Source organism: Nothoprocta perdicaria, unplaced genomic scaffold (assembly GCF_003342845.1).
Source record: "Nothoprocta perdicaria isolate Ctin4 unplaced genomic scaffold, notPer1 scaffold_286, whole genome shotgun sequence".
NCBI lineage: Eukaryota > Metazoa > Chordata > Aves > Tinamiformes > Tinamidae > Nothoprocta > Nothoprocta perdicaria.
Window position 1 is genome coordinate 203,861 of NW_020455517.1, and position 20,505 is coordinate 224,365.

General features: G+C 45.2%; 1 protein-coding gene across 1 annotated transcript in view; it reads left to right on the forward strand.

Moving 5' to 3' along the window:
- The first annotated feature begins 1,998 nt into the window (after positions 1 to 1,998).
- The window catches only part of PIAS4 (protein inhibitor of activated STAT 4), a 19,441-nt gene continuing 934 nt past the window's right edge, over positions 1,999 to 20,505 (forward strand). Inside the window, exons 1-11 of the mRNA XM_026041483.1 lie at positions 1,999 to 2,016; positions 2,554 to 2,989; positions 8,617 to 8,701; positions 10,402 to 10,443; positions 10,830 to 10,920; positions 11,265 to 11,393; positions 11,481 to 11,586; positions 14,902 to 14,975; positions 15,152 to 15,312; positions 18,471 to 18,601; positions 19,813 to 20,486. Coding sequence (XP_025897268.1) covers positions 2,557 to 2,989; positions 8,617 to 8,701; positions 10,402 to 10,443; positions 10,830 to 10,920; positions 11,265 to 11,393; positions 11,481 to 11,586; positions 14,902 to 14,975; positions 15,152 to 15,312; positions 18,471 to 18,601; positions 19,813 to 20,018 — 1,458 coding nt within the window. The 5' untranslated portion in view covers positions 1,999 to 2,016; positions 2,554 to 2,556 and the 3' untranslated portion in view covers positions 20,019 to 20,486. The remainder of the gene's footprint in view (positions 2,017 to 2,553; positions 2,990 to 8,616; positions 8,702 to 10,401; positions 10,444 to 10,829; positions 10,921 to 11,264; positions 11,394 to 11,480; positions 11,587 to 14,901; positions 14,976 to 15,151; positions 15,313 to 18,470; positions 18,602 to 19,812; positions 20,487 to 20,505) is intronic.

Below are 20,505 nucleotides of genomic sequence, written 5' to 3' on the forward strand. Positions count from 1 at the left end.
GCCGCTGCGGGCCGCGGCGCCCCCCGCCGGGCTCGTCCCCCCCCGCCGCGGCCTGTCCCGCGTGGGTCCGAGCGGCCCCCGGGGGCTCCCGCGGCCCCTGCCCCTGCTCACGGCCGGTGCCCTCCGGCAGGTGGCCGCCCCCGGAGCCCCCCGGCGCGGAGCCGTCCAGCCGCGGCCCTCCCGAAGGGAAACCTCCTGCCCCGGCCCTCCTACGCGTGCGGTGCCACCGCGGCTCCTTTGGCGCCTCGGCCGTCTCTCTTGAGTGTCTTGCCCCTCTCGAGTCCCGGCCCTGGCTCCCGGGACGCCTCCCTCGCGCAGGGCCGACTCGCTGCTCCAGGGCAGAGGGTCTGTGCCGAGACGCCCCTGCACCGGCACAGCGCCGTGAGCGATCACATCGCACCTGCGAGCGTAGCTGGAAAGTTAGCAGGTAGCCGGCCAGGTGTGAAAATAAGATGGGGGGAACCTGTTCTAAAAAGCACCCTGCTCTCCCTAGTATTTGGCTTCTCTCGTTGTTATTGTGGCCGAGCCCAGGACTCTTCTGGAGAAGGTGCATCCCCGTTCGCAGCGCTTCACAGCTCTCCTCTGACTGACACGCTCCACGCCACTCAGACGCGAGACTTCCCTGGGGGGAGGAGCTGACTTTAAATATAGCGTTAAGTAGCCTCATGAGCTGAGGCAATTCCTGTACAGCTTGTGTTCTTATGCGGATATAAGCCCCAGGGATGCCTTTTTTTTCTTTGCACAAAACTGACTTGCTCTGTGTTACCGTCTGAACCTTATCGTCCTTCTAGGTCTTAAACCCTTCTGAATGTAAACTGTGGGGAAGCTCTTGGGCCCAATTCCTCTTTGTGAGCAGCCGTGCAGGAGCAGCGGGGGTAGGAATATCTGTGTGTTTGGGCTCATGTGACTTCCCTGTCGCTGCGCCGTTGAAGCACATCACAGCCTTGCTGGGGTTATCTTTGCAAATAGGCTCCTTAGCCTTGAAGTGCTCTAGAGAGGCCAACACACTCTCATTTTGTAGACAGAAGAAATAGAGGCAAGAACCCAAACCTGTCCAGGATCACACAGGTGGGATCTAGCCAAGCTAGAGAAGTGAAGATTCCCCAACTCCTGAATCCCACTGCTGTAGCAGTTAAACATCTCTTCTGTCCTCTTTAAAGTTATTTTCTTCTTTTCTCACATCAAAGGTGTTCTGGGATGCATCACAGCTATGGAAAATCTTAACTATGACCAGTGACATCTGTCTGAAGTTCTTAAACATCTTTTGGGTTCCCAGATGAAATAACAGATTTCATGAAAAGGGAGAAAACAAAATGACATTCTTTCTATAGACAAATTCTGCACAGGCAAATGTAACTGAAAAGTTTCTGGGATGAACTCTGTTTAAAAAAAAAAAAAAGTTTTTTTTTTTCCTCCTGGGAAATTGTAGGACTGCTATTTTAATTTCCACGGAAATTTGACTTTTAGGCATTTTTTTAATATAAGCAATGAACAAGCGATGGGTAGGTTGTGGAAGAGTGCTCTGCTTCTGCTCTCTTTGCCATGGCACAGTGGGGATTTCTTCTTGAAATTCTGAAATTTATGACAAACTGGCAAGGACCTTGAGGAAATAAGTGTGCCTATAAAATATATTGTCATACAGCTTGCTTGAAGAAAAACATCAATCTGACCAGACTCTAGCATTAGAGAAATCAAAATAATTTCCAGTTCTTAGTTTTGTGGGAAGGTGCTTTAGAGTATAGTATCTTTAAATCTACTGACAAGTTACAGGCCTTTGGAGTTTCCACAGCAATGTGAATTTGTGAAGATGGAGAACGTTTTACTGCTTATGAAAACCCAGTCAAATCAATAGTACTCCAGCAAAAACAGCGAGTGGCTGTAATCATGGGAGAAGCCCCCAGATGGAGGTGTCCTTCTTATGGGAACATCCTTTTTCTTCTGTAATAGGTCTTAAGAGTCTTTTAATATCACTCCTTAGCCCAAAATATCGGATGCTTTTTCAAAGGCCCTGCATAGGTAGGAAGATTTATGGATTTCTTTTTTTTTTTTTTTTTTTTTTTGCACCTACAAAATCTAGGTATGCTGAAATGCTGTAATCCTAAAGGATGGGCAACTCCAGTTCCCTGAAATGTCATCCTCCCCCAGTCCACGTTTGCTTCCCTCCTTTGCCTCTGCTAACAGTATTTTAGATTAAGTTTTTAATGTAAGTGTTTTCCTTTGTGGTTACTATTGCTTGGAGTAGAATTACCTTGAGGATATTTAACAGTCATCACAGGTGATTGTGCATTAACTCAGTGACCATTCTATGTCATTTCTTTGATTTGGATAATTTTTTTTTTTTTTTCCTCTTCAATTTACGGTCTCCTTTATATTTGCTTTGCTCAAACAAGTACCTAACAAAATGAATGTTAATCAGGTAATCAGGTGCATAACAGCTAATTTTTAGCTTTCTTGATTCTCTATATGGAGCACTTCTCATGCACAGAGTATATTTAGAGCTGACACTTTATCCTGTTATGTCTGTAAGAACACCTCTCATCTTTTATTTCTTAGAACATGGTGATGAGTTTCCGAGTCTCGGATCTTCAAATGTTGCTGGGGTTTGTTGGCAGGAGTAAAAGTGGACTTAAACACGAACTGGTCACCAGAGCACTGCAATTGGTTCAATTTGACTGTAGCCCTGAAGTTTTCAAGAAGATTAAAGAGCTCTATGAGACTCGCTATGCCAAGAAGAGCTCTGAAGCAGGGCAGCCCCAGCCGCAGCAGCACCGCTCTCCTGATGCGCTCTCCATACATTCTTCATACGACCGTGGGAGCTCTGTTGCTAGGACTTCTATCTCGACTACTAATATTGACTATCCTGCACTCTATGGGAAATACCTTAATGGACTGGGAAGGTTGCCACCCAAAGTCGTAAAGCCTGAAGTTCGGCTGGTGAAACTTCCCTTCTATACGACCCTGGATGAACTGTTGAAGCCAACAGAATTAGGTGAGTTTTCCTTGTGCTTTTCTGCGGTCTGGGAAAGGGAACTGAAATAGATAGTAAATTTCGAAAAGGTGGCAGCGTTTTTGAGAATCGGTAAACTTGTGTGACGGAAGGAGAAAGTGATGTGTGTTGTGATTAATGTCTCCTTTGCTTCCTCCCTGATGTTTTAAGTGTGGAGTAGAGCATTCTCAGCTGTTTTCCCTTTGCCTTATAACACAAAGGTGGTCACTTTGTAAGGTGTAAGCCTGTCTTGTTTGGCTGTAGCTCATATTCTGCATTGGGAATGGTGGTGTAATATTGCAGCACTGTGCTGTGCATCGCAACCTGTTCCCTTACGTAGCAGTAGATTGAAGAAACTCTTGCGTTGCACTTGTGCTAGGCAAATAGACTGGCATGTTCTGCCTTAAGACTGTTTTTCATTGCTTAACATACGTAACATAAAGCCTCTTGAGAGTGAAAGAAGGTGGTACATGTAACAAGGATAATTTCTGATGTGTTTTTTTTGTTATGCTTGTCACAATTCTTTGTGCATGTTACCAGGTATTTTGAGGAACCAGAAGAAATGTTTTCTCCTACTTTGGGGTTAAAAGTCTGAGTCTTATTTTATCTGAGACACAAAGAGTATTGTCACTGAGGTTAGATGTAGTATTTTTATAGTGAAGATATTTTATACAGGGGAAGTATCGTTGTATGGTGTTCAGCCTCTGTTTTAATTTCATAAAGGAGATGTGGTAATACTAGGCCTTGTTATTAAGTGAACCTCAAACTTGGGAATCCGATCTGCCTTTGTTGAAAAACATGTTTCTCATGTGCCTGAGGACTGAAAAACCTGTCATAGGTGAAGATAATTGCATTTTATGTCTGTGCAGGTGCATGGTGGGCTGGATATGTTTGAAATTTGAATAAAGAGGAGCACAGTGGCTCTTGCTGCCTGGTATGATCGGAGTAGAGAAATGTTTGGGATTTGCTGACAGTGATCTGAGCTTCCGTGCAATTTGTCTGACCGCAACCCAGAAATTGCTAAAGCTGCCCTCCTTGTATCAGTGGAAGATGAGTTTTTTTCAGAGCAGTAAATGGCCGTCTGGTCCAGTGTGCCTGCACTCATAATTTTTTAATTCCAGCTTTATGCTTTTTTGTTAGATCTTTTCATGCCCTTCTGCCTTCATGGGCTAGCCTGGATAGTTTTTGAGCTCGTTTATATCCCTTTTCAGTTGTCTTCCCTAATAATTTATTCCATATGTTTATTATCCTTTGTGCATAGCACTGCATGACTTTCCCTGTCTACAGCTATTTTTGTGTTGATGGCTTCAGGGCGGCTCGTGGATATGTTGGGAAAAAAAAAAACCCAGTTATTTGATATATATATAATTTTTGTCTTCATTTGGAGGCAGCAAATATCTTAATATCGTGACAACTTTAACAGTCAAGGCCACTCTAAAACTAAAATTATTTTAAATACTAATTTGGGCAATGGGTTAACTCAGCCTTGAATGTGGAATGAAGAAGAAAAGGAGGAAAAAATGCAAATACCATATTTTGAAGAAAAATGAATGTGAGATGGAAACGCCTAGAAATGGGAGAGGAACAGGGAGATGCTTATTGTGATTAATAGATTTTTATGGAAAGTTGACATTATATTTTGTACGTGAGACCAGAAATCTCATTAAATTTAGTATCTTGGCTGTATGTTAGTTGACATCTCCCTTGGGTCAACCCGCTCCCTAGAGCTTATTTGACTAATTTTCCCATTCAGTGAGGGTGTTTTCAGTTTAACCTTTGGGGATGGCTGCTGAGGGGATGAGTATTGAACAGATGTTCAGTCTTTGTTGTCCCAGTCGACTCTTTTGGGATCTAGAGACATCTTCTACACTCTTTTTTTCATTTCCCCAACTCTGTGGTCAGCAACTCTAATTCCTTCTACCTACACCAATGGAAAGAAAGAAGCATTTGTGCCTCAGTTTGGCTGGGACTGTTTTCAGCGCTACGGAGATACCTGCTGCTCCCCACTCATGTTGTTAACTGCAGCAGAACCGCTGGGTGTTTCTAATGAGGTATGGTTCTGGAATGACCTCAAAAATTGGAAAATATATTTATATGGGGCTCTATTCAGTGTGGAAGGATGATAAAACACTAAGGGGGGGGGGGAAAGGCATGTTTTTCTACATGGAAGCTGTGCCTTTCTACGCTTAATGTACATGGAAATTTCCATTCTGTGTCTAGACCAAGTATAAGCTGCTTGTGAACCTCAAATTTGCAATGCAGCAGTATCTGAAAGAGATCTGAGTGCCCAGATGTGTTTAAAAGTACCAGGCTGCTGTCGTAGCAGGACGTAACCCTTGGCTATGAAAGAGGTATTTTAAGCGTAAAACTGTGGTGGGAATAGGGGAAAAGTAATTTATATGCTCCAGACTTCAATTGGGAGCATATTTGCTAATCAAAAAGGTCTCTTGCCTCTTTAGAATTATTGCCTTGAGAGCAAAGGTGAAGTGGGCAAAGCCTAATTTGGTCTCCAGGCAAACATATTCCCTGGAGAAGTGTCAGGCTACTGTGAAGACTTGTAGACAAAGGTGGTTTCAGCCAGAGCAGATTGGTTAGGTCCGTTGTGAACCAGTTAATATCTCATATTTGATACCTGCCTGCATGATTTTGGACATTTAAGCATTCCCTTGAGCTTTGGAGTTACCTGCACAGAAGCAGCTTCTTCACCAGCTTTCTGCTTTGATTTAAGGATATCAGCATGAAAGAAGTCTTCTAATTTACTTAAATCATCATTATCCTCTTGGGTCCATAAGGCTTAAAACCAAGATCCATGGGATACTTTTTTAGAGGGAATGAATACTAATATATTTTATACATTGTATTTTGAATAAATGACTAAGAAACAAGAGTGTTGACGGGAGCTTTGTGGTGGTAGTGCTTGTGCACCTTGTCAGTAAGTGTATGTATCTGCTGGCAGCTCCTTAGGAAAAGCAGGGTAAATCTCATTTTTGACAGGTTACTGCAAGAAAACTTGACAGATTTTATTTGTTTATTTTTCCTGAATATTAGCCAAGTCCTTGGAGGTTTTTGAGTTTTAGCACTTTCGCTTGTTTGGAGAATTGCTAATCAAGCTCAATCTTAAAAATGGATTCCTTGCCCATGTTATTTGTTTAAAAAAATGGATCGCAGCAGCAGTTGTGCAAGTCAAGGAACAGAGACTTGTGAGTGGAGGAGGCAACTGTCTTGGAGAAGGGCTGAAACTCGCTTATCTAATACATTTAGCTTTAAAATGCTAATATATTTTCCTAGTTGTTTAGCAAAATTATGGCTCGCAGGTACCTAAGAGTGTGCCTACTAGAGCTCGGACTTGTTAAGATTGGACTTATTAAGATCTTGAAGGAAAATTGGTTTATTGCTCAGTTCTCTGAGAGAGATTTCTCTCCAACTTTTGTAGGCAGTTCCCCTGCACTTTTCCCTGAAGCATCCAATTCTGATCCCTACTGGCAACAAGATCTGCACAGACATATATTAGCCTGTCTAGCACTCTTGTATCTTTTGGATTTTATTTTATGTGTGTGTGTTTTGCATGAGTTTGCAGCAGCTTTCTGTGTTGGTGCTCCAGGAGCGCTGTCTCCAAAGTCACCACTGTCTGCTGCACCTGACAGTGACATTTTGGTGGTTTTGGAAGGAAGTCACAGTCCTGGAGCAGTCCTTGTCCCTGGTATGTTCAGCAGCTGTTTGGAATGCTGCAGAAGTGGTGAAATTACTTATTTTGAAATTTGTGGCTTACCAGTTTTGCAAGCACCTCTCCAGAAAAGTTTTCTAGCATCAAACACGTTGGGTAGTGAGCAGCATTTGGCTCCTGTTGCTCGTGGCATCCTCTAATGGTGCTAGCTAGTTCTGCAGGCAGCTTGAGATGACTTTTCCATAAAGGAAGAGGGAGCTTTTGCAGGGAAAACTGATGTAAATGTGTGTGGCGTTTTAAAATCATTTTGTTTTTCCTAGCAGAGTTGCTCTGCTTTTGTATAACTTGCCCACCGGCAACACAGTTTCATCTACAGATGATCCTTTAAGCAGTGATAACAACATGATTTTTATTTGTTATTAGAAAGTGGGGAATGATAGAATCTTTAGGAAATGCTTTATCAGTTGGTGGCTATTTTGGTTGAGAGGCATTTGAATGGATGGATAATGGATATTCAGTTAGAAGTGAATAAAGACAATCTTAATATTTTTTTCTGCTTTGCAAAACCCCTTTCTGGCTTTTTCAAGATGAAATTTCAAAGGGAAGCATCTATAGTCAGTGAGTTTTTCACTACATCTTTCAAGATCTTAGAGCTACTGAGGTTTTATTCTTTATTCACCTCATTTTTAGCCTTACACAGTAAAACATATTTTCCTGCTTTTCAAATTCTGATATTTTGACTTTGATTAAGCTAGTAATTAAAATCATGGGAGAAAAAAACACTTTTGCTAAAAAAGACAAAAAGCTCTTTGAGACTTCTTGTTCTGTATGTTTGTCTAGTGAGATTCACTAACTCAGAGCCTTGATTTAAGGCTGAGAGCTGGGCCTGCTCAGCCTGAAGGAAAGATCTGATCTGATCAGGGGATCTGATCAGTGTCTATAGATACCTCAAAGGAGGCAGTGAGGAGGATGGGGTGGCCTCTTTTCAGTGGTGGCCACTGATAGAACCAGAGGAAACAGCCACAAACTGAAGCACCCAAAAGTTCCCCAGGAACTTAAGGGAAAAATTCTTACATTGAGGGTACCATTTCTTACCAGGCTGCCAAGAGAGTTTGTGGAGTCTCCTTCTCTGGAGATCTTCCCAACCCACTTGGACGCAGCCTGTGCCCCGTGCTCTGGGTGACCCTGCGTGTGCAGGCGGTTGGACTAGATGACCTCTGAGGTCCCTTCCAACCTCAAGGATTCTGCGATTCTATGATGATTTCAGCTGGCAGTGCACATTGATAGTAATAAGAAAAATAACATCTTTGAGTTTAGTAAGAGATAGTAAAAGAAGTTTGGAATTTTCTAAATCGCAAGCTTACTATTAACCATATTTGTAAATTGATGTTAAAACAAAATAGTGAATGGATAGAAGGCTCATGGCTCCTGCCACACCCCATCTATAAATGCATCATCATTCCCCTGCACTTGTAAATAATGGTTTCTCTCCCTTTGAGCTGTTCTGTGGTGATGCTATTTTTATCATCTAAACTGATCTTTTTTAGTTGTTTCCTTCCTCTCTCCTTCTGCTTTCTCTGAGTTTATGGTCTTTGTGATGCTGCTTGTGTGTTCTTACATGAAAACGCTCTTGTTGGCTCATGAATTATTTGCAGGGGCTGGGAAGCCAAATCCACTCTGTGTTATTAGTCTGCTGGCTAACAAAACAGAGAAGCAGCAAATGAGCAGTGCTGTAACCAACAGTGCATTTACCAAACTTTATTATTTTCTTAAGAAAGCATATGATGTTTGGAGCTCTCATGCCATAGTTCTTCAACTATATGGAAGCAAATTCCAATACTAGCTACCTTGGAAATAACTACAGCTTAAACCATCATTTCCTTCCCGCTGTGCTTAGTGTAGTGTAAGAAGAATTCGGTGTTATCGATTTGCTGTCAGCTTGATGCAGTCTTTTTTTTCTCTTCAGTTCCGCAGAATAATGAGAAGCTTCAGGAAAGTCCGTGCATTTTTGCATTGACGCCGAGACAAGTGGAGCTGATCAGAAATTCCAGGTATTTCTTGTTTGTGCATTGACACTAAGAAGTTGTAGCTGTGTGATTCTTCAGTGCATAGAAGATTATGCATTCCTATATGTCTATAGGAGCTTTGTGCTCTGTATGGGAACAGTGTATTTGAAGGCACTAGAAGATAAGCCACTTTGAACATGAATATCCCATGTTTTTGGATATAGTTCTATCCACCTGACTCTCCAGGGTTTGCTTCTGCTGCTCCTATAATCTTCTCTTTGAGTAGTACACCTGGTCAGAAAAAAACAGCACAAAATTGCCGATGAGCTGAATTCTTTGCTGAGCTTGCAATTTGAATATTTGCAGGTTTTTCTTTGCAGCCAAAGTTCAGAAGCTAAATGTGTGATGCTGTTTCTCTCTGAAAGAAAGCTTCCTTCTTGAAATGGATGCTATAGCAACGAGAGAAGCAAATACCTCACACTGATTAGGATTTACCATGACCTCTGTCATGGCTTAACTTTTGATTCAAACTATGAACGGGTGAAAGGTGTCAGCACAGGCCCTAGAGGCCCTCTTTGGTTGACTTTTTGCATTGGCCCTTGCTGCGAGGAATAGAAAAGTGATGTCAGAGATCCCCCAAAACCAAGTGCAAAACCTTTATTTAATAGAAGAAAATTCTCTGAACAGTCAACTGTCGTGTTATCACAGAACCAGGAGGAAGGATTTATTTCTTGATTAATATTGTGATCCCCGTAGGTTAGCAGAGGCAGTGCAAGGGATGCTGAAGACCTAGGATGTGATAGACCACAGAAGTCTTTTTGGGTTGATAAGAGAGTATCTGTGTTACACTTTATTCTCCATTCTGTCTTCTCCCTTATATTTGGATTTATGCAAAAGCCTTCACTGTTCGTAATATGGAATAGTAATTCCATAGCAGTGGTTTCAGTGGGTGCCTTCACTTGTCTAGAGTGATGGCTGAACATGAAGTGGAAGAATACAGACCGTTGTGGGCACTATCCAACTGTTTTCCATGTGGTTTTTAGAACTCCCAGAGCAGCTTCTTTCTGTCAGGTGAACAGAGACTCTTCCCCATCCACCTGTCCCTCAAATTAAAACAACTGTATTAAATCACAAAGTTGGACTGAGATGCTTTCAGAGGCAACTGAACACTAAATTATGAGGGTTTTTTTCTCATTTTGTTGAGGAAAAACTCAAATTATGAGTTTTCTCTCTTATCTTGCATCTTGTGCAGCATTAAGGGTAGGTTTATACCTGTGTATCAAGTCTTCTGATAAAACACCCCTGCTCTGTGGAATATACCTTCCCCAAAATCATGTGTAATCATGTTTGCTGTGAGTAGTACTACTTTGAGCTAGCAGTACTAACAGTTGTTCTGCTCGTTTGCACAAACAGCTTCAGTTGAATAATTAAACAAAGAAAGTCTTGAAGGAATGCTACCTGATAATGACGGCCTTAAAACCTAGATTTTGCTGAGGGAGAAGTCTTCAGTGCTTAAGAATAGAAGAAAATATGCCAGACAAGTCAGTATCTTCCCCCAATGATTTTACTGCTGTGAAAATCCAGGGAAAGGCTGTGGGGGGATGCCTTGGGAAAGAAAATTTTGCAGGACTGCTGACCACTGCTCTTTGCAGAGTGAATTGTACAATATAAAGAAAACTCTAGAAGATAATTCTTGTGGGGGTGTTTTTTGACGTTTTTCACAAGTTTCTTCTCTGATCTATTAGGGAGTTGCAGCCTGGCGTGAAATCGGTTCAGGTTGTGCTAAGGTAAGTCTGAGCGTGGGGTAGATTAAACCCATGAGGTGCAAGATGGGGGAGGAGGGGAAGCACAAGCAGATGGTGAAAGTTGCAGTGGTATTATTATTATTATATTAATAGAGATACAATAAGCAGTTTGTTCACAGGCTTAATGCAAGCATCTTCAGCTTTGCTTTCTAACCTTTTTTTCCCTTCAGTTAGAGATGCAATAGAAAACTGCAGAGTATCAGACTCTGCTACCCAGCTATCAGAGATGATCGGAGATGGGTTTTGGGTTGGCCAGAGGAGGGAGCATGGGTTGATGTGGTGATGGCTCACAAAAAAAAAGAAAAGAAAAAAACAGAACAAAAAAGATAAGGCATGGGAATCTTAAGAGATGAATTGTTCCTTTCCAGGATCTGCTACACAGACACTAGTTCTCCTCAGGAGGATCAGTATCCCCCAAACATTGCAGTGAAAGTGAATCACAGTTACTGCTCAGTGCCGGTAAGTCTGCTCAGCTGGGAAGCGTCACGTTATGATTTATCAGGGACTTGGGTAATATAAATGGAAGCTGTTTTTCTGATAAATAGGCAAAGTAGGCAAAAATTCAGAGCACAAAAGCATATTGCTTAGTTTCAAGCTATTTTTCTAATGGGTTAATGGTGATGTTAAACTTCTCTTGCAGAAAGACTTGTTCCCTGTCACTCTGTTTAGTCTGTTCTGCTCTGTTCCCTATTTGAAAATGTGGGCGAGTAGGATTTTGCCAAGCTGTTGAATAGATGTCCTTCTAGCAGCATCTTCAGTGAAATCTGATGTAACAGTCATACAAAAAAATCTTTCTACCTTAGGGCTACTATCCATCAAACAAACCGGGCGTGGAACCGAAGAGGCCCTGTCGTCCCATCAACCTCACCCATCTCATGTACTTGTCTGCAGCAACTAATCGCATCACCGTAACCTGGGGGAACTACGGAAAGGTACTTGCTGAGGGACATCGTGCCAAGCTGCACGAGCCAGTGAGAGAGGGCGGCCTCGCTCATTCTCGCCCTTCCTTCCCTCATTAGAGTTATTCCGTGGGGCTCTACTTGGTGCGGCAGATGACCTCAGCAGAGCTGCTGCAGAGGTTGAAAACCATTGGGATCAAGCATCCAGAACTGTGCAAAGCACTTGGTGAGTATGTCTGCTTTGGAGATGACTAGGGGAGGCTGGCTGCGTGTCTCTGCCTTCCTTAAGCTCTGCAGCATTCCTTAGTAATCAGGTTGCTAGAAATTTATCTGGCAACAGCTGCCAAATTTCATGTCATTACTTTTCTCTGTCTCTATAGAAATATTTATATTTGCACAACCCCCCTGAGCTGTATATTAGTGGTGTGAAATGTCCCAAGTGTGCAAGCCCAGCACTTCTGCAGAATGTGTTTCTGGTGGCTCTGCAGGAGCTCTCAAAACTTAGTTGGATTGAGAATTTGTCCCCACGTTGTCTCATGGCGAGTGCTGCTGAAGGCCAGTGTTGTTCTGACACGAGTGGCTTCATGCCTTTGTCTGATGAATAGCACGTTGGCCTTGGCCCGCGCTATCTCCAAATGAGATTCCAGGAGCAAAGGATCCTGGTGAAAATGTCCTCCTGCCCAATCCCCAGTGACTCCTAGGGCCTGGAAGTGGGATTTCACCCCCAGCACCTTTACGTGCCTTGAGACCTTCACAGAAGAACTGATCCTGAATCAGAGAAGACCTGATCCTGAAATATGCTTATGCTAGACTGCTCAGGTAAATCAGTGTGACGTGAGGCAAATGGAAAGGTAATTTCCTCTCACATTTACAATAAGACAGGTGCAGTTTCCAAAACACTGGAGAACTTCTTTTCAGTTGCTTACTGTAACCAGAGAGTGTCTCTTTCAATTCCCTTACATGGAACGAAGCACTAATGCTGCGGACCACGATTGCCTTTAAAAAGTGCTGCTCAGACCACAGCAACTCTTACCAGACATGAGAAATGTAACTTCAAGATAGGTTGTCATCTCCACCTTATAGGGGAGATGATAATTTCAGACGTGTCAGATCTTGAGATTTCTAACTGGAGGGAACATCTGTACCGTGGGGCATGCTGCTGCTTTGGCCAAACTGTATCTTCATATGCGTAAGTGCAGCATTTCTGCAGCACCTGCTGAACACTTACAGATCTGTACGCCAAACCAAATAGAGTGTTCACGGCCATCTGACCACATTAGACCACTGTGACTGTCACCACGCATCTACCGACTTAACAAAAAAATCCATTTGTTAAATATCCACCATTCTTGGAAGGCAGAAGCTTTTAATGGGCACCCCTTTTTGGCTGTTCACCAGAACTTTAAATGAACTGAGCAGTACGTGTTGTTCCTTTCAAAGTGAGCACTTACAGGATGGTTTCCCAAACTGGAGGCAGTTCAGTTCAGAGGTCCGGAAAACAGCTTTCCTCCCCCTTTGCCACTTGGTACCAAGTGTCTGTCTCCAGTTCTCTTGAGTTGGGTAACTGACAGCTTAGGCTGAGCTTGGAGGCAGAGATCACTTGTGTTTGGTGAGGTTATATTTAACAAAATAGGAAGATGATCTTGTTTTGTTTCTTTTGGCCTGTTCCTGCTTGAAAGTTGTTTGGATGTTTCAAACTGGCAGGCCCAAATAGCTTGTAAACTTTGCTGTTCAAGCTCTAGTCTGTTTTGGAAGTGTTTCCACATTCTGCTCATTGTAATATCCCTCAGTACATACTAAAGCTACTCTTTGACTTCAACTGCATCCCAGGGCTGACTCATCTTCCTTTGCATATGTTTCTGTTGACTTCAGTAGGAACGTTGTCTGGAAACAGAGTCGCTTATGTACATAGCTGTGAATCTAAGAGCAGGCTTAAGGCAGCTTGATTAGGATTGGGAGGTTTTGGAAAAGCCCTCTTCTTGGAAGAGTCCTTCCCTTGAGTCACAGCACCTGGTATGTTTTAATACGAATAAAACACCACCAAATCTTGGAATCTCACTTGAGAAGTTGCTCTCTGTTTGGAGCTGTGTGTTGCAAACTGCATGCATGTTCATTGACTGGAGACAATGTGCATTGATTGGAGACATCTTGTTATGATATGAAATGATTAAAGTAAATGATTTGACTTGCTACCAAGGAAAATGGTGATGGAAGCATCTTAGGCCTGTCCAAGTAGCTGTGCTAACAACAGCTGTTCTGTAAGAGCTGTTTGATAGATTAAAGTCAACTGCCTTTGTTAATCCTGCGCTTTGAGGAGGGACGTCCACTTGTGGGACCTGCACATCTGCTCTTGTTCCCCATTCGCCTGCAGGTTCCTCTGGCTTTTTTGTTCCAGGTTGTGGCAGCAGGGAGAGGGCTTCTCTACCTCCTTTTCTTCTTTCGTGCCTGACTCAAATATACTGGCTCACTGCTTTTGACCTTTTTTTTTGCATGGCTGACACCTTGGCCTAGTCTTCGAGCTTTCTGCTCTGATACGTCTTTGGTCTCTTTGTGGTTCCTCTGAGGCAGACTACTGGGCTAAATGAGCTGGAGAGTTGCAATCGAGTAACCTTAGAGAAGGCTAACTTGTCCATTTGATAGGGAAGTGATGGGATATGCTTTCTTGCCAATTTGACTGTGTCCTGTGTTGGCTCGTTTTTGGGGGCCTTTCCTCTGAATCTCGGTAGAGGGGAGGTAACCCTGTCTTATTGCCACTGATCTCAGGGGGAATAAAATTCATCCTGCTTGTGCTAATGACCAGACAAGCCTCAATGGACTTTGCTTCAGAAGTCCTACTGCCATGTGCTAGAGCTTTCCATCCCCACCAGACCAGTCTAATATATAAACAGCAGGAAGTCCAGAATGTCTTAGCCTTTTCTCAGTGTTAATGATGACAAAGCTAACTCCCAGCTGGATGCCTCAGTATAACAACAGCATGAAAAACAGTCAGCCAGCAATGTGGTCTCCTCTGTGTACTTCAGCTGTTCAGCCTGCAGCTCCTCACAGGAGGAAGGGTCATGTAAGAGAACATTAACAGTGAAGCTGCTGGTTACCAGGCACACGGTGCTCTCTCCTCATCCCCACACCTCTTTTGAAGTCTATCTCCTTCTTTTGCTTTTCCCACTGGACAAGGTGGGTTTGCCTGGGAACACTGAGTCATTGGGAAGGGAGTTAAATGTGTGTTTTGAGTAGGGACTTAAGTGTTCCGGCAGTCTCATGATGCACAAGGTTTTCAGCTAGCTAAGCTGTCTCTCAGCCCTGGTAATGAGAAAACTACAGAGCTCTGCAGTCTCATGTTTTCTGTTCAATTCAAGGACACTTTCTCTGTCTAACAATTGGTTTCTCTCTTCTCTGTCCTCTGGCCCTGACTGGCAGAGGTTGTCCTCTGCAGGAGAAGTGACTTGTGCACAGTCAAGGGCTATTGGTGAGCGCTTTGACCTGCACTTTGTGGCCAGATTCCAATTTGGATCTGTTATTTTTTTCCTCTTTGCTTTTACTGCAGTAAAAGAGAAGTTACGCTTGGACCCAGACAGTGAAATTGCTACTACAGGTGTTCGTGTGTCTCTCATCTGTCCGGTAAGTCTTTGCGATACATTTTAGTCTGTTTTTTATTAAGAACTCCTATTTTGCTGTCAGACCAGTGTTGCAGGCTCACAAACCTTTGATATCAGAGCTTTTTTGTTAGGTGGAGAACTGTCTACTGATAACCTGGGTGGGGATTATTGCTGATCTCCTGTTCTTTGGTCCAACAGCTAGTGAAGATGCGGCTGTCTGTCCCGTGCCGGGCAGAGACCTGTGCACATCTACAGTGCTTTGATGCCGTCTTCTACCTACAGATGAATGAGAAAAAACCCACATGGATGTGCCCTGTGTGTGACAAACCGGCACCCTACGACCAGTTAATAATTGATGGGTGAGTTGCATACACTCCTGTCTTCTCAACTTCTTTTCTCTGTTGGTTTCAGGGTCTTCTTTTTAGTCTTTGCATCTGATGGAGGTCTGCCTCAAAACAATGCCAGGAACAAATGTTCTGCTGGTGCACAATATTCTAACTTATTTGTCTTAATGTGCTTGAGTAAGGCTTGACTGTTGGTGTGCTCTTCTTGATTCTCAGATAATGCTAAAGCATTTTGAGAATTGAGCATTTACTGCCTCACTCTTTTCATCAGGCTGATGAACCCACACAACCAGCTGCGTTGGTTGACAGATGTCATGCTGCATGGAATAAACCCACTTTATAAGCACCCGATAAGGTGATATTTTTTTGGTAGGAAATATCTTCCTGTTTTCTTGTTGATGTGAGCTGCTTAGCAGCTTGCAGGTGATTAGCATGTGGTCAGGGGTCTTGTCTGCCAGCTATTAAAGCAAATATCTTGAAACATCCATCTCGCTGAGAAGGATGTACAAATGCAGTATTTGGATGTGATTTTGGTATAGTTTTTATGTTATGAATGCCTAATCAGAGCAAAAGAGAGGGTTGCAATTCCATGGAGGGATGGTTAAGCTGCTTGGGAATGTTGTCCGGATTGAGTGGCTTTGCCTGCAGGCTCCCTGGGCCTCCAGCCCTGCAGCACCCACCAATGCAGCTCCCAGATGGCCAGGTGAACCCAGACAGCAGGAAACCGTGGGGTGCTCAGCAGGGCTGGGGGCCTCCTGGCTGTCCCCAAAGTGGAGCATGTCAGGAGGGGACCAGCCTTTGGGACAGCTACCTGAGCAAAGAGAGTCCCTGAATGGCAGACCCTGAGATCTTGTGTCGGCACCGCACTTGATCCTGCAGCCGTCCTGGGGCCGCTCACTGTCCCGCGGCGGGCTGGGAGTGTGGAGCCGCTGCAGCATCCTCATCCTCTGTGCTCCCAGCAAGGCAGCCCTTGCTGCTTCTGCATTAGGGATGTTCTATTTTTACCGTCTCTGTCTGAATTTGGCATAGCCGGAGTAATGCGGTAAGAGCACAGGAGGGAACTGGAGCAAAGGAAATTCCAAGAAGCATTTGAAGCAACGTGAGGCAGAAATGGCGTGTGTTCTCTGAGCCATGGCAAGCGCGCTCTGGCCACGAAGTGGTGGAAGGCGGCTTGAGACTGGCCACTCAACCTGTCCGCTGGTTTGGAACCCTTGCGGGAACGATGTTTCCCGCATCTCCAGACTGCAGTTGCTTTGCTGTGGCTTTTTCTGAAGAGGCAGGAGGTCTTACTTTAAATGAAGAAAGATAGGGGAGTATATTTTGGCAGCGTTAGGGTACTTTGGAGGTGGTGATGTTCATCTGAGGTTTGATATTGTAAGACTTAAAAGCACAGGTGTCTTTTTCAAGAAAATTTCTCTAAAATGGCAGTTCTCCCTCTCGCTTTTGCTGACCTGGCAGGTGGGAGTCCTGTATGCAAACTGCAGAACTCGCTAGGCTGTCGGCAGAGGCCACCTGAGGCAAGCTAGGAAGCTGGCTGCAGTGCTTCTTATCCCCAGAAATGTGGGTTCCAGAGGCTGAGCTCCAGAGAGGAGCTCAGTACGTTGCCTGGCTTCCTTCCAAGAGCAAAGGAAGGAACATGGAGTGCATTAACGTGAGCAATCATCTCCACCCACCCCCAGATGAAGCGCGGTTGCCTAGAAATGCAGGGGGGTTTATGGGCTGGGATCACCGACGTGCGTCGTGGCGCTAGCCCAGCTGCCGGCACCACTGCAGACTGGCGGAGCAAGATGCACTTGGCTTCTGGAAAGTGATCTCCACCCTCCTGCCTTGTATAATCGGCCTCTCTCGGAGATTCCCTCAAATGCAAGGAGAGCTAGGAGAAGCGGTTGAGATGCATCCAGCTCCTTTGGCACGCGATGCAGCGAAGCGGGTGGACGAGCCTCAGCCTGGGTAGTTTCTTCCCGCCGCGCGCTGACAGAGCTACAGACGTCGCTGCGTTTGCAGGGACTCGTGTGGTCCGGTAGCCGTGGCTTTTTAGGCTCTGGGAAACAGCCTAGGCACAGATAACCTGTTTGCTTTGTCCTCTGGCCAACAGCAGCAGGAAAATCCAGTTCCGTCCAGATCACTAACAAAGCTGCAGTGGGGGAAAGTGCGAGGGACTGTGGCACCTCCACGGATCATCAGAGAACATATCGCTCCTCAGGAGGAGCAGGTCACCATCGAAAACCCATAGGTTTGTGTCTCTGCTTTGCACACTGCGTTTCAGCGCTGGTCCTGCCATACGAAGGTAGTTTAAAGACCTCCCAGGAGGAAAGCTTGATTGAATGTTAAATTAGTCAAAAAAAAAGAAAGAAAAAAAAAGGAAAGGGGTGTAGGCTCCTGTGGAGGTGGTTGACTGATTGAGCCGAAGATCCTCTGGGCCCTGTTAGCTTTTCTGGAATTGCAGCCTTGGTGGTTGCTCTGCTACAAGACAGAGCCGTCTGACTTGAGCTGGGAGAAGCAGTGTCCAGACCAGAGTTGTGTGCCATGAGTAGCTCTCCTGGGCTTCTGAGATTTTGGGAATCAGCTCTCTTTTCTGTTGAAAGGAAGTGGTGTAGTCCAGAGGTGAATGAAGGCCTTGCAGAACAGGGATTTTTGATAGCATTTCCAAATAAACATTTTCAGCAAATTGTGAGACGTACCAGAGTAAAGCAAGCGTCCAGTCTCTAAGGTGAAATAATCCTTAATTAAGGACCCCAGTCTGGTTACCTCTCCATGATGAGGGGCTATTTTGTCTCTTCCTGATGCCTTGGTATGAACATACCTGCAACAGCCCTGTAAGAGCTCTAGTTGGGGCATCAAACAACTGTCTGTAAGTGGTACCACAGACTTGGGAAACTGGGTGAAGAGGCAAGACTGTCTTCTAATTGCACGTAATTAGAAAGCTGGTTCATGGTTGAGGTACCTTGTCAGAAAGAGCTCGGGTGTTTTGCGTTGTCAGAACCTGGACTTGTTGTGTAGGGAATCAAACAAGCCCAACTGCAAAGACTGTCTGCTTGGCAGCCTACCACTACCACCGCATTTCTCTTAACTTTAAGGCTGTTTAAGGTGAAGATCCAGGTTGATGGCCTGTCGCTGAATGCAGTCTGCCCATAACCATGAGATTAATTGATGGCATCTTTTCTCCTGCTCAGGCTCCTGTCAAAGATACTGACGGAATGTGAAGATGCAGATGAAATAGAGTATCTGGTGGATGGCTCCTGGTGTCCCATCAGAGCTGAGAAAGAGCGGAGCTGCAGCCCTCAGTGTCCAATATTAGTTTTAGGTGAGTATCTAGGGGCCTGAAGGTTTGAAATGACTGTAGAGGACATGCACACACTGCAGATCTGGAGTTTCCCACCTGGCTTGGAAAAGCCATGGGATTCAGAGAGCTGCCTCTGGAGAGCCCCTTGTACGACCAGCACCACAGGGATCCATTAGCTCTCTGTGGAGGACGGCGGTTGCGGTTGATGGGAAGTTGGATCCCTTGAATTGTGCTTCTGCAAATCCAACGGGTCACTTGGCAAACTGGGGTGCTTCTCGGAACAGCACTGACTGCTTTGTTGGCATTTGTGTTGTACTCACCTGGAGCACTGGGGGCAGTTCTGGGCTCCCCGGAACAAGAGGGACGTGGAGCTTCTAGAGGGGGTCCAGCGGAGAGTGACAAAGATGATGAAGGGAATGGAGCATCTCTCGTATGAGGAGAGACTGAGTGAGTTGGGCCTGTTCAGCCTGGAGAGGAGAAGGCTGAGAGGGAATCTGAAGGGGGAACGTGGGGAGGAAGGGGCCAAGCTCTTCTCAGTGGTGGCCAGTGACAGGACAAGGGGAAATGGGTATAAGTTGAAACCCAGGCAGTGCCATCTCCATGGGAGGAGGAACTTCTTTGGTGTGAGGGTGCCCGAGCCCTGGCACAGGCTGCCCAGGGAGGCTGGGGAGTCTCCTTCTCTGGAGGTCTCCAAACCCGCCTGGATGCTGCCCTGTGCCCCGTGCCCTGGGTGTCCCTGCTGGAGCAGGAAGGTGGGACTAGATGATCTCTAGAGGTCCCTTCCAACCTTGAACACTCTGTGATTCTGTGCGTTTCTGGAACGAACCGAAATACCTCCAGCAAGACCAGCCTAGACAGCACTGTGCTTTTTTTCTGTGGGAAAACAGGATTTTGAATCTGTTGGGCAGCCCACCTGAGGTCAGAGCTGGGAATGGTGATTTTTACTGGCAGGATGGGCGGGTAACGTCTGCCTTGGCAGAGCCCGTTCCCCGTTCACGGGCAGCCACCTTCTAAGCAGGCCGTGCAGGTGCTTTGGGGCACGGCAGGCAGCGCTGCCCGCAGACAGTAGCTCAGGTTTGCAGCAGGGCTTGGTTTAGGCAGCTGCTTGTCTGCAGTCTGTTTGCTGCCACCGCTTGGTCAAGCAGAGCAGAGCCGTGACAGACTGGGACCACTGGAGCAGCCCCACAGCGGGACAGTTAGGTGCCTTCCTCAGTCCTCGCTCTCCCTTTCAGGTTCTTCAGATGTAAACGGGCTGTTGCCCCCTCCGAACAGCAACGCTGAGAACGGCAAGGCCACTGCTGATGTTGTGGATTTAACACTGGACAGCTCCTCATCGGAGGAAGAGGAGGAAGAAGACGAAGAGGAAGATGACGACGATGATGGACCCCAACCAAAACGACGCTGCTCTTATGAGAAAGGTTTAGTTTCTGCCTGCTGACTGTGGAAGTGGCTCTGGATCTCAGAATGGACAGACTTGAATACTCTGGTGCTTACTAAACTGGAGGAGGGGGAGAACGTCTTCTCCCACCTCATCTCCCTTCCTCCCTGATCACCCTTGACTTTCCTATTCCAAGTTAACCATTAAAATGAGAGAAAACAAAAAAAAAAGGCAAAACAAACAAAAAAACAAATAAAAATAAAACCATTGAGCTGCTTCTTGGTTGGAAAACTACCCCACTCAAAGCCTGACCCAGAACCGGAGCTTGAAGTAAGGAAAGTGTCTTAAGCCAGGCAGTCGGAAGCAGCAGTTGGCTGCTCTGTGCTGCCCTTCCCGAGTGCGGTTTGAATCTGTGGAGTTCACCTGCAGACCTCCAGGACATCCAACTCCTGCGCATCTCCAAAGCTGTGTGCATTTTATTGTCTTGTTAAATAACCATTCCTGATTATCTAAAGTTTTGCTGGACATGTGAGTGGGGAGGGTTTTG